This window comes from Aphis gossypii, chromosome 2 (assembly GCF_020184175.1).
Source record: "Aphis gossypii isolate Hap1 chromosome 2, ASM2018417v2, whole genome shotgun sequence".
NCBI lineage: Eukaryota > Metazoa > Arthropoda > Insecta > Hemiptera > Aphididae > Aphis > Aphis gossypii.
Genome location: NC_065531.1, coordinates 30852363 through 30869021, shown reverse-complemented (window position 1 = coordinate 30869021; position 16659 = coordinate 30852363). Strand labels below are relative to the sequence as shown.

Sequence of the window (16659 nt, the reverse complement as noted above, 5' to 3'; positions counted from 1 at the left end):
CAATAAAAAAAATGCATAATATACTAAAATAGTATTGTATATTGTATATAAGTACTATAGTGCGTTCTTTTTTCAAATTTTCTTATTTAAAATAATTTTTTTTATTCTAATAATTTATTTTTAACATGAAAAGCGATAAGTCATCACTTTTTTCATGACTAACAATAAATTGTAAAAATAACTTCATTTTTAGTATAATAGATTTATTATTTTAAGATTATTTTTATTAACAATCATAATAATATCTCTCGTATCATTTAATTAAAAAATGGATACAAATATAACGTTAGTATGACTGCATTGATATTAATCACCATATCACAAATTCACAAGATACTGTTGAACTCTTTAATATTACCTATACAAAGATATTAAAAAAACAAAATAGATTATCTTAAAAAATGCTATCTCAAAAAATATAAAATAATAATAACTACCTTTAATATTAATATATATATATTTGTTTTAATAAATGATTGTTATAGAACTGTTTTTTATTCTATTTGTTAATATTTCATTAAAAAAATAAATAAATTTCAGTTTAAGTAATTTAAATTGCACATTTTAGCAATATATTTTGTATTTATTCGTGTGTATACAACAGTTTTTTAATACTAATCTCTGGTTATATAATATTAATAATTACACAGAAAAATTAAGGAAAATTTAAAAAAAGAAACAATAAGTTAATTTATTACTGTATGACAAAGACTTAACTATATATACATTATACGCAGATAAAAAATAACATGCCTCCCAACCACTCTAAAGACTCCCTTAACACATGAACAGTATTACTTGTAAGCACCCCAACGATCCAGTGCAGTTTATTACGACATATTATAATCGCATTACTCGTGTTCAAATATTACTTTAGCGAAACCCAATTATTAATCCTACTTCCTTAACTATACGCGCCATATATAATATGTAATTCTCATTGTTTCATGCATGCCGATCCTGAAAGTCCAGATTGTTTGTTCGTGATCATATTATATGCACTTATAATACATTATCATCCTTGCAAATCAAATATTACGATGTTGATGTTTATTTACAATCACACATATACGCATAATAATATTTTAAATGATGATATTCAAAAAAATATTACAACCTCCAATATTAAAAGATTTAAATATAATTTTATTTTAAACAAATTGCGATTCGTATTGAACTAAATTTTAAACATATTTTATATTTTTATTTTGTAAATTCTTATATAATTTGGAATTTTCTTGATTTTTTTTTTTTTCAATATAATGCGTATAAGTGTCATGTCGCCCTAGGTCAAAACGCTAAATCAAAATTCCAAAAAGTATCTCAATTCAGGATAATTAAATAACCCAGACATATTTCAGATGTTCATATTCCATCCGATAAAAGTTGGTAATCAAAAAATGTTGGAACAATATAGAATATAATGTGAATCGTATAGGGCTTAAAAAAATTAAAAACTCAACGTTAGAGTAAGTAAATTATTATTAGAAACTACCTATGTTATATTATTTGCTGAGTGTCTAAGTAAAAAACCGTTTATATCTACAATAATAATAGTCATGCTCGTAATAGTATGAAAGTTTATATTAAACGAATTGGTAACGTCTTATAGACTAGCTAGATATAAACATGATTAGAAATTCGCATCACGTATTGAACTTTGAGATCTATAGTCTAATTGCGGTTCTGAAATGATCTTTTTTTTTCCACTTCAATATGTTTTGATGCGTTATCAATAATAATTAATAGTATACATACCGCACATAGGACATGATTTTATAATTAAAATATTATGTTGACATTTAAAAACACTTAAAGGTATAAAAATGTGATAAGTATTAATTTAGTTATACACTTTTAGTAGTAATACAATAGGGAAATCCAAAGAGTGAGTAGGATTTCTTTTTATATATTTTTAATATACATTTAAATAAATTACATATCTTCATTCTTCACATATTATGTTACATAGTAACAATAAAGATTATATTTTACTGATAACAATATGCAATTAATTAAAACATTAATGAAGTACTATTACATTTAAGATTGCCCATAAATATTTGATTTTGTAATCAATCATTTTTTTTGGTGGTACTGATTTAACTTTTTCGTATTTATTACTATCGATTTTACTATTTCAATTGTAATCGTATTTAAAACATGTTTTTAATATTTATAACAAAAAGCTAAAGACATAAATACAACGAAGTACAAATAAATTTGTAAAAATTAACTGTAATATTATAGCTACTAGCTAAATTATATAATTTTAAAATTTTTTTAAAAAAATTATAGTAGAAATAATGTAGGTAAATTAAAAGAGTATGGTTTTTGATATACAGTATATACCGTACAATAAAATTAATTTAATTATTGGACTAGGGCAATTTATACCATAATTTCTAAACTATTAATACAATTATTGTACATAAAAAAATTAAAATCCAACCTATGGAATTTCATTTCCAGTGTAATATTTATTTCCAGAAAATAAACAGTATACTTTTTATTCTAAATAATATCATGAAATGATTATAAAAAAAAAATATACCATTGGATTGTATTTTATATGCATGTGTATCTATACTGTATCTACTTACTTAAAATGTTTAAAAGTAATTCAAATCAACTAAACAAGAATATTATACTCAAATAATTATACGTAGTTTTAAATAAGTAATAACTAAATATAAATTCATGAAATCATACAGGAGTGCATATAATATAATAATATAATTATTAATATATAAATAATATTACAACCTTGCATTTAAAAATAATTCTTAAATAATTAAATATAATATAAAAGTTTAATAGATATATTTGTATAACTATATAAATACATAATGCATGTATTAAATGCATATATTATATTATTAATTCAGTAGTCTACTTTAATCTTTTCGCATCAAAAGTGGTGGAATTTAAGATAAACTTTGTGACACTATAGTGTAATTCTTGTTCAAAACTGTTAAACTATTCTTGTCCAAAACTTCATAATACCACATGCATATATATATTTATATAAATCACAAAATATATAACCATAAATCATGCTAGCCGAATAAAAGGTCTCTAGAATTGATAATATTAAATAAAACAATTTGTTTCTAATGTAAAGTGAATTAAAACAATTAATTACTATCAAATTTCGTTGAGTTTTTATTTGTTTTAATTGCCTCAATATATTATTTGGTGTGAACCATTACTGTTGTTTTAGCTGACAGTAACGCCTAGTCGGCGAATAAAAGCCTAAAGTTAGCAACTATATATAGTCTCAAATTTTTGACACAAACATTTCTTCTTAGCGAATGTCAGTCAAATTAATTTTCCTATTAAAAATAATACCGATTTCTGATGATTCGACAATATTTCAAAAAGCAAAAAGACATTTTGTCAGACCCCATTCCGCCCCGCTAAAGAATCGAAAAGGTATTACGAAATATATGCTATCCGTCAAGATCGAAGGAACTACAGGCGGAATAAATCCTATTATTTGTAGAATGATATAAGTAATCCGACATGGCAGCCCAGGATCACTCATTGTCTTTCCAATCGTCCACCCTTTAATGACGTATCGTATATTCTTTTTTTATTTATCTATATCCGCATTTAGGTATCTATGCGCACACCAAGTCATCTAGCTAAAATCTGTCTGTATCGCAATGTAACTGCCGGTCAACGATTAATGAGTTAGGATAGAACCAGGACAGTAACAATATAAATATATCACGAATGGATATATAATAATATATATTACTTATAAAATGTGCATATTATATTTATATAATAATATATAGTGTCTTTCCTTCATATATCCATCAACATCCTACTACACTGGCTCGGTGCGTGCAATGTTTTTATAGTCGAAAATTGATAAACAAACTAGTATAGTTTGTTGTGTAAGATACTGTGATATTTTAAATAATTCTACCAAAAACATTAAGCTAACTAAACAATGACAATTATAAAATGTTAATACTTTTATTAGTTTTCTTATTTCATTAAAATACAACAATAACTATATAATATTTAAATATTATAGTACGTGAATACATATACTGCTGTGCCATAAGCAAAAACGTCTTAAGTCTCAAAAATAAAAATGAGGTAAAAACAAATAAATAATTGTATAATTGGGCATAGTTAAAGTAATCATTTTTGAATTAAATATCAGAAAAAAACAAAATTTGTTTAAAGTTAGTTTTGCATGAAAAATTCGGTTTTTCACTACCTATTTTGTTTTTAGTTTTTTGAAAATGGACATAAATCTTATCAACATAATAAATCAAAAATTATATAAATTAAACTAAAAACTGATTAATTTAATATATTTTAAGTATAATTAAAAAAAGAAATTGAGTAAATGCTTGGGTAAATGCTTGGGTAATATTAAACATATTTGAAAAAGAATAACATTTTTTTAACACTATAAAATTAAAATTAAACAATAAGCTACTCCATTTAGTTTATGTATATTTAACCTTAACTATAATTTTTTCTTATTTAATTTATAATTTGCATATATAAAGCCTCTAATTTTATCTTTCATTTTAAATAACTCTGATCTGGTTAAGTTATAAACGAATTAAAATAATATACAAAAATTATTAAAATCGTATATTTTTGTAATTAAATGTATAAATGTATCATGCAATTATATAACTACACCAGAGATTAACTGTAAATAACTAAACTTGTTTTAATTAAAGTAGAAATTAGCAATATCAGTTTTTCCGTATAAAGCTAAAACACAAAATCTGTACATGATCTAACAATTAAAAAATACTGTTTAAAAGAAAATAAATAACAAAAATTATAATTATGTATTTATTTTTTAAATGTTATGTCACCAAAATAAAAAGATAATAATGTTAACTCGTAATAAATTAACTAATATGTCATGATCTTTTGTATTTTTATTCCACATTTTTATGCCAGACTTTCTGGGAATGGCATTAGTTATTTAATTTATGTATTGTTCAAGAAAAACATACTTATATTCTTTTATTTTATTACAGACAATTACTAGCACCGAATTTAGCACAGAAACATTTTTTACCTCATGGAGCTGAACAGGTTTCCAAACAAGTACGTATAAACTGTTAGTTTTATTTATAAATTGCACTCCATGAATCTTAATTAAAATGACTGTACTCATTTCGTCGTAAAATGTTTTCAAGGCTGATTAAAATAATTTTAGACATAATTTAATTATATTTGATGCTAAGAAGCAGCTTTTAAATTAGAGAAATGGTGTAAACGAGATTCAGATGGAGGAAAAATATCTTATATTTTCAATGAAAAATAATTGCTTTCAATTATTTCTCAAAATGTGGAACAAAATAAAAAAGCAATCTAATTTTAAACATATCATAAATCAAATTCGCGCCTTTTTACAAAAGCTGTTTATTTTTTATTTTTTAATCCAACATTTTTAATAATATGATTTAGTAGAAACTTCAAACGTGAACTCAGTGTTTTTATTTTTTATATTCCAAAATAAAAAATGTATATTATTGTTTTACAATTTTTTCAGAGTTAATTAATTCTAAAAATTATTACATTAATATTACACTCTAAACTAACTATTTTCTTACGAATAAAAATCATAATTATTATATTAATATGAGTGTGTATTACTTAAGGAAATTGAACATTGTTACTATCACGGAACTGTAAAGGATATTCCTGGTGCCACAGCTGCGTTTCATACATGCAATGGAGTCGCTGGAGTCATACACATTGGCAACGAAACGTTTATTATTCATCCATTTTATGGTGGAGACTTGTCGGTCAGTATAATGCTTGATAAATTCTATAAAATGTGCAAGTTTAATAATAGATATATTTTTTTTTCATTATTAATAAAAAAAATACCCACCACGACAACATAGGCCATTGAAAAAATGTTACCTTACACAGTAGGTTTGATTTTAATTAATGAGAATTATAAATATTAACTAGTTTACAATTATTATTGGGGACGATAAGTATGTTACACATATATATAGTATTATACTATTATATACATTTTTATAATTTACAGTTTGTTTTGAAGATTCAAATTTTCATAAAATCAATGGTGGTTGCGAGTGAACGTATATAGTTCAAAGAGATTTTTAAATATATTTTGGAAGTTTTGCATTTGTTCTGAATTCAGTATATGGCGACATTCCGCCATTATGTCATTGATCGAGAAAAAGATACAACATGATGGGCATATTGAGAAATAATTTTATTCATTAGGTAGTCATGATTGATTTGCGTGTGCCCGATCCGGAATTTTGGAAAACATAAAATTAAAAATATTCTATAGCTTTTGCTATTATGTATTTGTTCGTTTTTTTTTTCTAGAAATCTTAAAACGATATAAACTTTACACAAAACCTTTTGAACTTATTCTGTGTTTTCAAAATATAAGTTGTAATGAAGCTGTATTTAATAGGTAAATATAAATAAGACAATATATTCATTTATGAATAAGTTTATTAAACAACACTATTAATATCAGATGAATTAAAAACATACGTAACTCTAAATTTATTTTGAAATATGAAATTTGTAACACGGGGTGTTAGTTAGGCAATCTGTCACCAGTTGTGCGTTTTTTTGCAATATTATTTTAGAACTAAACAAAATATTGTAATATTATCGAATGTGATGTATTATTATTATTTATTACTATCACTTATTACTATTTATTATTATCAGGTTGAAAAAACAATCGGTTAATATAATGATCCACTACAATTTAATGAACCAAATATAAGCTACTAAATCGTGTTTAAGAAACTATTAACCATTAAATATTAGTGATTATTTATGAGACCTTAGCATAATATATAAAATATATTATTAGTTTCACAATTGAACGAGACTCTCTCAACTAACTATCCACATCACTGAGAAATAGATACTACACTTCATAAGAAAAATGAACGTAGCAGGTGATAACTGTAAATTCCGGAATCATGAAATGTTTTGCTTTTAGAAAGTGGCCTCGGTATTACTATCTTTTTTTCCCGGAGGAAATCTGTAGACCATTGTATTCGTAGAATACCCAATGTCATTAATCATGGCTACTGACAGTCCCCGTGGGAAGAAAACATTCCATAGTCGACATGTATATACTATATAATGTATAAATATATATTTTTTGTGTGGTACATGTATGTTAAATAAATGAATAAATAGATAGTACCAACAAACTACAAACTTTTTAGTCTGCTACAGTTATACGTATTTATAAATTAGAATACCCCTATCTTATCTAAATAATTTGTATATTTCATTGTAATAAATTTAGTACCTTAAAATAGTTTAATTAATTGTTAGATAAATAATATTATTTTTTCATGCTTAGCCAGTATAATTAAATTTATAATGTAAATTAGTCTGAATTTTCCGAGAACTTGCTGTTTTAAAGTGATGAAATCCCCTAACCATTTATTTAATTTTCAAAAACTAATAATTTAATCACTTCAAATGTCTAAAAATAATTAAATTCCGTGAACTTTTATTTTTGTCAATGTTAATGAAAAATTTAACAAACGTTCATTAACGATACAAAATATTACCTCAAATAATATAATTAATTTTACTTCTTACTAAAAGTTTTCTGTAGGAATCGCAGACCATTTATAAATTTTTAAAAATAACAATATTGATCGTGTTAAAATATAGAAACATTTTTCTGTAACTCAAATTATTGTCTACTTTATTCTGAAAACTGAAAAGATTGAAAAGATAGAAGATTAGGAAATACATTGGTAAGTCATAAACGTTTATTCAACATTATAAACACCAAAATCGAAATGGGCCCCCTGGAGGTCGTTTGAAATTCACTTCATAAGGATACAACGACAGAAGCTGCAAAAGAAGTTTTTGACAGTTCCAATTTTAGCACTACAAACGTGGCAAGGGGAAAACAGAAACCTCAAAATAGAATCACTCTGGCGTAACCTAAAAGCCAATATGAACTCTATTCCTTTCTCAGTATATCCCCGTCAAAACGTACGAGTTAGTCAAAAACACAATGTGTGTACAACAAAAAATAAACCGACAAAAAGAAACAATCGAGTTAAATCGAATTTTTTAAGCTTTCATTTATACATTTCACGCCATTTAAAAAAAATATTATTATTTTGTACATAATCAGAAACATTTCCATCTAATAAAATAAATATCAATAATGTGCATTTTTGGTTACTAGAAACATCCTCACGTGATATTTGAGGCACGAGACAAGGCTAAACGTGGTTGTGCCAACGACTTGCGGTCGGATAGAAAAAACAAATACACCAACGGTTTTACCGGAGGACGGTTTCGAAAAAAGCGACGACTAAAACGGGACGTCAGAGAAGCGACTAAGTACATAGAGACCGCTCTCGTGTTAGACAAAGCAATGGTAAATATAATTATGTTTTAACAGTCAGTTAGAAAATGTAAAAAAATAAACATTTTTAACGCTATTATATTTTTCAGTTCGAGATGAGAAATGGCAGTTCCAGATCTGAAGTAATCACCGACGCCATTCAAATCGCAAACATAGCTGATTTAGTGAGTACCTGTCATAATACAAATATTATAAGTTTTTTTTTATATTATTAATATAATACGTTTTATCATAATTTCTTATTCTTTTCATAGTCGAAAAAAATAATTATCAGTTAGATTATTTTTGTGCGTTCAAGGTTATGTATATTTTAATTTGAGAACATAATATAATGGCTAATTTAACGATTGCTTATTTATTATTTTAATCTACACAGTATTTCCGAACAATAAACACCCGAGTGTCGGTAGTCTATATTGAAACGTGGCAAGGGGCCAACCAGGCACTAATTGATAAAAACAAAGAAATTAGCACTGCATTGCTCAATTTTAACGAATATTCGTCACATGCACTATTCAACATCGGTAAAGACACTGCTCAACTACTAACGTGAGTACATAATATTGTCTTTATTTTTATAACACGAAAATAACAAAATTATATCAATTTATTCGTCGGAATTCGTTATGCAAATAATCAAATAACAATATAGTATTTGGTAGTAAATATTTGCAAGCCGTATTACTCAATTTATACTGTGTTCTAAAGGGAAATAAATACATCATACGCATGAAAAATGTTCAAAAATATTTTTTTTTTTTTTATTTCAGTTATGATTTTTATTATTATTATTTTACTTAACATATATGAACATTATAATACAAAAATCAATTTTTTTTTTGTCTTCTACTACGCTTGGATTAAAGCTTAGACAATCTCTGCCGTCAAAACCTAAGCCGTCTTCAATTTGCTTTTATATCTGTTCACACATTCTATAAAACTTCTCTTTCGATTTTCCCTTCCCATTCCCATCAATCAAAACTGGCGTCCACCGTTACTACCCTTCCTCGCGCCACTTGAATATTCTCTCCCGCGACACTCATCCATCACTAAATGAAACGTACTATTATCACTGCAAACGTGTCCTTCATAGAATTCGTACTTCACATTTGCAATTTTTTTCCCTTCATATATCATCTTCATCAAAATATGTAAAACACTTCATATCCATATATTTCATTCTAAGTACGTCCTCCAAACATGTCGAACAAATCTTATTCATATATGACTGAGCACTGATTACAAATGTACAAACATAACGCAATAAACAATAATAATTAATACAATTTATTTTTATTTTTATTTTAATTGATTAGATAATGATTGAGAATTAATATATTTTACTATTTTACTTAAAACAGAAAAACTATAAATATTTCTTGAATTTTAATAATAATAAAGTAATTATATATTTTTATATTTTTCTGATACATTTATAAGTAAATAATATTGTTCCCATATTGTTTTAACAATTGTAAAAAAATGTAAATATTCGTATAATGGCAATGTTTTCACGTTAAGTGTATTTTACATTCTGATTTTGATAAAATTAAGTACAAAAACTACAGTATCGCGTTACGTTTCCGAAATTACTTATAAGTACTTATATAATATATAGTTAGTACCAAAATAAAGGATCTGTTACATAAGTAGTGTAAAATACACGAGACACTTTGAAAGTTTTCACCACTTATATATAGAGTAAGGTGGCTGATTTACACCACGCATGCTATTTTCTAACATTATAACAGTTTTAACAATCACCAAAATCAGTTAACAAAGTTATAAAACTTGTTTCTACTGCCGCATTAGGAAAATAATTTATTTGTTTAAAATATATAGACTATTTTATGTTATCTGTATAGGATAACCTATTGTTAAAATAATAGACTTAAATCGATGCATTATTTCTTCATTAAACATTAACAGTAAACGGTTACTTTTCAATTGCTTGTAAACTAATTTCAACGATTTTACGTTTCACTTAATCTATAAAATATACATAAGTGATTTAAAATCTATACACATGCATGTATTCATGATGCGTTAAATTATTTATTATTTTATAAGGATTATAAGTCATGATACATATTCTTTTATGAAAACAAAGATCTATCCCTACTTCTCAGGCTTCTAAAATAAATTATAATGTGCGTTAATTCGATTATTTTGTACCTATTCTACATCATGTGCTAATAAATATCAATTTTGTTTCATTGTGATGCCGTTGTATTATTATTGTATTAACGTTTATGGTTTGTATGACGGGAATCCTTTAATTATTTCCAGTGGAGAATATTTTGTGGGTGGAGAAACGGGGATGGCTATACATGGAACTGTGTGTACCGCAAAGTCCGTGGGCATCAGTGTGGATGTGAATGCTTACGAACCCCACATCATAGCTGGTTCGATGGCGCATATGATCGGACACAATGTGGGAATGGGTCACGATGACAAAAGTAAGTAATATATATATGTATATACATGTACTTACTTATGATGTGCTTAAAAGTTAAAACATATCCCCGAGCCTGGTGAAATAAATCCCCACAAAAATTGTCTGATAGACCTGTATTCACGCGGTCTGGATATAATAGCAGTGGCCTCAAGTGGGTTTATAGGATTTCTAAAACGACCTCGTCCCCTGATTTTGGGCCAACCGTGTAATAATACTAATAAGTACGATGATTACGCTTAACGAGCACACGATACTTAACGGTGGTGGTTAGGTCAGAAAACGACTCTATATATATAAAATATATACTATACTATATACTTTTCCGACTGTGGAGTTCAAGGTTTTTAATTAATTATATAAAAAGAAAAAAAAATCTCTAAAATTAAATCACAACCACGAGGCAAAATCACTGCAGCAGTAATTAAAAACCACTAATATTAGATAGCTGTTCATAATGATGGTCACGTTTATATTACATTTATGTATCTATACTATTACTTTATTAAATTTGCAGTTTATATATTATTAACTGAAACTCACCGAAGATGCATTAATTCTCGTTTAAGAATCTGATTAAATTATTTTAAATATTTAAATATACACTCTTAGGTTTACACAATTTTGAGATCAACGTGATATAAAGGTAATAATATGAACTAAACCTTAAAACTAAGAAAAAAAAACAACATTTAATTATGTCTTTCATACGTATGATAAATTAACACTATCGAGCAACAATACTAATTACCTACCTTAAGATATCTCGTATAATTCGCAATCAATCGTTCATAAATTTAGTGCGATTCTCTTATCTTAAAAAAAAAAAATGAACATCATACCTAGTCAAATTTAAAGTTACATTTACTTATATTTATAAAATTATGTGTTTATCATACATTAAACGAGTATAATCATAAAATATATTTAATTTTAATTAATTTTTAATCAATACATCAAAAAATTACACGAAGACTTGGACTTTTAATATTCCTGCAGTGTCTACAATAAAAGTAATCAACCTTTTTTTCTGTTTTCTTCTTTTTTTTTAAACTCTTGAGACATATCCAAATGATAAATAGCCTACATTTTTTTTATTTCTTCATAATTAACTACGTAAACACTCGATGAAAAAACTTATAAAGGAGATGATAACATAACCCTTATTTTGCCTTCTTTAATAACACCATTGAAAGTTGATATACTCGTGATGTGTTATATTTACTACCTAAATAAATAATCGTTAATTATATTTTAAGTCGTGAAACATTAAAATACATATCTAATGTAACTAAAAAATGTTTTTGATAAAATCAATAAATATTTATAACATAATACCTTATTACTTATTCATATAGTAATAATACCTAAAATAAATATGCTACAAAATATTACAAAACTTTATTTAGTTATAATAAATTTTAATTATTTCCAAATACAAATGTATGTTTTTATTGTCAATAATATTGTCATATATCTATAGTTATATGACTCTAATTCTGTACTTAACATTAAAACTATGACATATTTTTTTTATATTAAAAAAACTTTAATGTATAAAAAAATTTTCAGGAGAAGAATGTTACTGTCGCGATTGGCATGGTTGTATCATGCAACAATCTATTGTGGGTATGGAAAATATTCAACCATACAAATTTAGCGATTGCAGCCTCAACGATTATATAGACGAATTTCGGGAAACTCGAAATATGTGCTTGCTCAATAAACCAAATGAGGTAAATTTGAGACACATTTTATAAATCAAACATACTTAAGAAACCTTTTTAAGCTCTATTAGTATATTTGAAGATGGAACGTTTTGTTTTTCATAATATTAATACTGTCACTTTGTATATATTATTTAATATATTATAATAACATAATATGTGCCCTTTATTTTATAGGTCACTAATTCACAACAGAAATGCGGTAACAACATAGTGGAAGACAATGAAGAATGCGATTGTGGGGGATTCGACAACTGCCAAAAGAATGATCCATGTTGTGATCCGATCACATGCAAACTGATAAAAGAAGCCGAATGCTCTGCGTCCGGGACTTGCTGTAGTGATTGCAAGGTAAATTATTGTGCATTATAGCTGATAATGATACTTACGGAAGCTTGGAAGTGAAAAAATTCAATTTAATTTTGAGAATAAATCACTCAAAATATTTCACATTTATTGTATACTATAGTATAACTATACTTTAAACAAAAATTGACGTATTTACGCTGTTAACAGTTTTTAGCAATGGGTACACTGTGTAGAGCGGCTAACAACGAGTGTGACTTACCGGAACACTGCACTGGTGACAATGGCCAATGTCCAGCCGACATGTACAAAAAGAATGCCAGCCCCTGTGGAACGGAAAATGGCTTCTGTTACATGGGCGAGTGTCCCACGCTCAACGCCCAATGTGAACAGATTTGGGGTTACGGTGAGTACATTATTATAGTAATTTAGTATATTATAATTATATTAAAAACGTAAATGCATAACTGGGCTCGATTGAGTGAAGAAAAGAGCAGATATAGAATATAGAGTAGATTTTCTACATCTAGAAAAATTTTTTGTATATATTTCTTAATTAATTCGAATTTAGAATGTATGAAATCACAATGTTGGATAAAAATTCGAAACAATATTAGTAAACATTCATAGTAGGTACTATAATATTATGTCTTAATTTATTTACCTATAATTTTATTTTTTATTTTAAATTTACTATTTAATCAGTAATCGCACATGATAAATAAACAACTATAATAACAGTAAGAATGACAAATACTATATTTTATATAGTGCTCGGCCGGGAGACAAATTTTATATCTTTCTAGTTAACCAAAAAATAAAATGAATAAATTACTCTACTAATTATTATTAGTAAGTCATCGTATTACATTCATGAACAAGATTGTAATTTGTAACTGTTTTTGATTATTTGTCTTACAAATATGCTTGGACATCATTTACTTTATTTATGCATAAAAAGCTCCTTATATTAATACAATTTAGTATGGTGCGATTACATATTATTTGATATATATAAGCAAAATGTGAAAGTTTTAATTTAACACTTTTAAGTATTATCTCTTACCAAAAAAAAAGTCATTTAATGAACCTAATGTAGCAGAACGGATTAAATAAATTAACCAACAGTTCATTAACTAAAAGTAAAAGTATTTAACCAAAGTTAATTTTTTTTTGCTTAACAAAATTAAAATATTCAAATTGGAATATGTTATTCAATTGAAAATCATTATTTTGATTCAAAATTAAATGTAAATATATTTAGGGAGAATTATTTTTCATGAATACTTACAACATCAAACATATAATTATTATGTTTGATTTAAAATAATCACTTCTATACTTATAATATTCACCCTTTAAACTTACTATTTCATATTTAAATTTAAAAACTTAACAAAATTATAAATCGTAATCTAAATTTTAATAAAATATGTACAAAATTTTCTATTTATAAAAAATAAATAAGTTAATTTAAACATTTGAAAATGTATTAATTATATCTTTTTATATAAATAAATTCATAATATAATATTTTTTTGTACCTATTTTTTAAATATTTAAAATAAAATAAAAATCATACAATATAATCTATTTACATGTATCTTTAAGTTCAAGTCTAATAAACCATCTTATCAATTATTATAATATTATTATATGATTATATACATAATAAATAAAAAGCAAACTTATATTTATATTATAATATGTATTTATAATATTTTGATTTTACATTGAAAATAGCAACTATTTTAAATTTTCTAGTTTATTTTATTTTCTTTGGTGTTGTTTTACATAATATTGTAACCCTCTTTAAAATATTTTCTACTCACAATGCAGAAAAAATATGAAAATTTTTTCAACTAAGTAAACAAAAAAATACTATGAAAATAGGACATAGGTATAAAATCCAAATCCCTTATCATCAAGAGTTTTCCTAAAATCTATATACATTTTTAAATCAAATTATTTTATATTTAGAACATCGGAAAACCGCAATAACTCTGTATTTTTTCAAAACATTTTCACAAAGCTAAAATTTCTTCTTGCATGTTGTCTTTTAATCCGTAGGAATTAACTAAAAAAAAATCTATAAGATTTTTCAACAATAATAACAACGTAATATGATTACTTATAATATTTAATCCCATCCACGATGTTTATATTCAGTGGTGCCACTATCGTACAAAAATTGAATTGCTGTAATATAATATTTGGATTCTAGTCTAACAGAATTAAACTATATATTTATTATTATCAAGCAATACTGATTTTTGTGGTGTAGGCGGGATATCATCTGACAGACAGTGTTACGAGGAGTTCAATACCAAGGGATCGATGAGTGGACATTGTGGTATGGTCGAAGAGGCTGGTACTACCACGTACTTAAAATGCGATCAGAAGTGAGTGTTTCAAAAATCGTTACTAAAAAAATTATTTCACTCCAAATATTTTGATTTCTTTTTTCCCTATAGAAACGTGTATTGTGGATCATTGCAATGTCAAAAAGGTACTAAATATCCTCAAAGCGCGTCAGCACCAAGACATACTAAAACAGTAATCTTCATAGAATCTAAGGATTATGAGTGCAAGTAAGTGGTATTATTATCGTTGATTAGTTCAGAAATAATTATTATAACTACATACAGTATAACATCATTAACATCATACATAATATAGTGAACGCTAATTCGACAAGTCGTGTATACTTAACACAAACAAAGAACAAAGGGAATAGGGAATTCTATATAACATTTGAACCTCTAACTGTCATTTCTCTTCGAGTTCTACCAAAAGGTGAATTTAATAAAAGTACTTATGAGTCAGTTCGTATGGTAGTCAGATGAAAAACTGTGAAAACTTTGCGAGGCGTGATTTTAAACAAAATATTTTTTAAATTTAACAAACATCTCTAAATTCACTATTAAATAATATATTAGAATTTCACTTAAATATTTTCCCCCATTTCTGTGTTTATGTATTTTTGGAGGTTAAAGTATCACAAGTCCCATTGGTCCCAAGTGTACTACATACAAACTATCCAAAATATGGTACTAATATAAGTTGTAACTTATAGTACACGTTAGTCGTTAATAATAGTAGTTACTTTTAGAGTTTATAAAGTTTATAATTTATGCAATGATAATTAAAACTTAATTAAAATCTGAAAACTCACATGCATTACAATACAAGAAAAATAAAAGTAAGAAAAAGGTAAATGAAAATTCATACCAAAAAATAAAGTGATATAACAACAAAAAAATACAGTACAGTTTTAAATTTTTAAACGAGTTCTATCGGCCATTACTAAGAAGTTAGAATGTTTAAATTTTTAAAATAGTTTATAACAGTTTTTAAAAAACATTTTAGAAAATTTGTTTACTTATACCAAAAACTGCTTCAATTATTTACTTTACGGTCTATATAAATTTATACAATGTATACTATACATATATATAAAATCAAATCATTAATAATATGCTTTATGTCAATAAGCAGCCGCAGCGTAGTCTTTAATTTTTGTTTTTTTCATTTAGTATAGAATTTAATATCGTAATATCTATATAACATTTACATTTTTATTCTTGTACATTTTTACTTTTTGTTTTAATAGTGTTGTAAAATATATAGGTAGTACATATAAATTATAAACTGATGAAAATTAAATGAATTATTTATAAATTTAAATTATTTATTTAACAAAATACCAAATTTAATTATTTCTTAATACTTGAATAATATATCATCTCGTAAGTACCAATAAACCCAAT

The 16659-nt window shown here is 25.5% G+C and overlaps 1 protein-coding gene across 3 annotated transcripts in view; it reads left to right on the top strand.

The window, feature by feature from the left end:
• The window catches only part of LOC114127383 (disintegrin and metalloproteinase domain-containing protein 11), a 228533-nt gene that overhangs the window by 190048 nt on the left and 21826 nt on the right, over positions 1–16659 (top strand). For all 3 annotated transcript variants that reach the window (XM_027991606.2, XM_027991607.2, XM_027991608.2), the window contains exons 6-16: positions 5025–5094; positions 5652–5798; positions 8219–8413; positions 8491–8565; positions 8778–8950; positions 10691–10860; positions 12429–12592; positions 12761–12934; positions 13100–13295; positions 15174–15291; positions 15364–15480. In XM_027991606.2, coding sequence (XP_027847407.2) covers positions 5025–5094; positions 5652–5798; positions 8219–8413; positions 8491–8565; positions 8778–8950; positions 10691–10860; positions 12429–12592; positions 12761–12934; positions 13100–13295; positions 15174–15291; positions 15364–15480 — 1599 coding nt within the window. The remainder of the gene's footprint in view (positions 1–5024; positions 5095–5651; positions 5799–8218; positions 8414–8490; positions 8566–8777; positions 8951–10690; positions 10861–12428; positions 12593–12760; positions 12935–13099; positions 13296–15173; positions 15292–15363; positions 15481–16659) is intronic.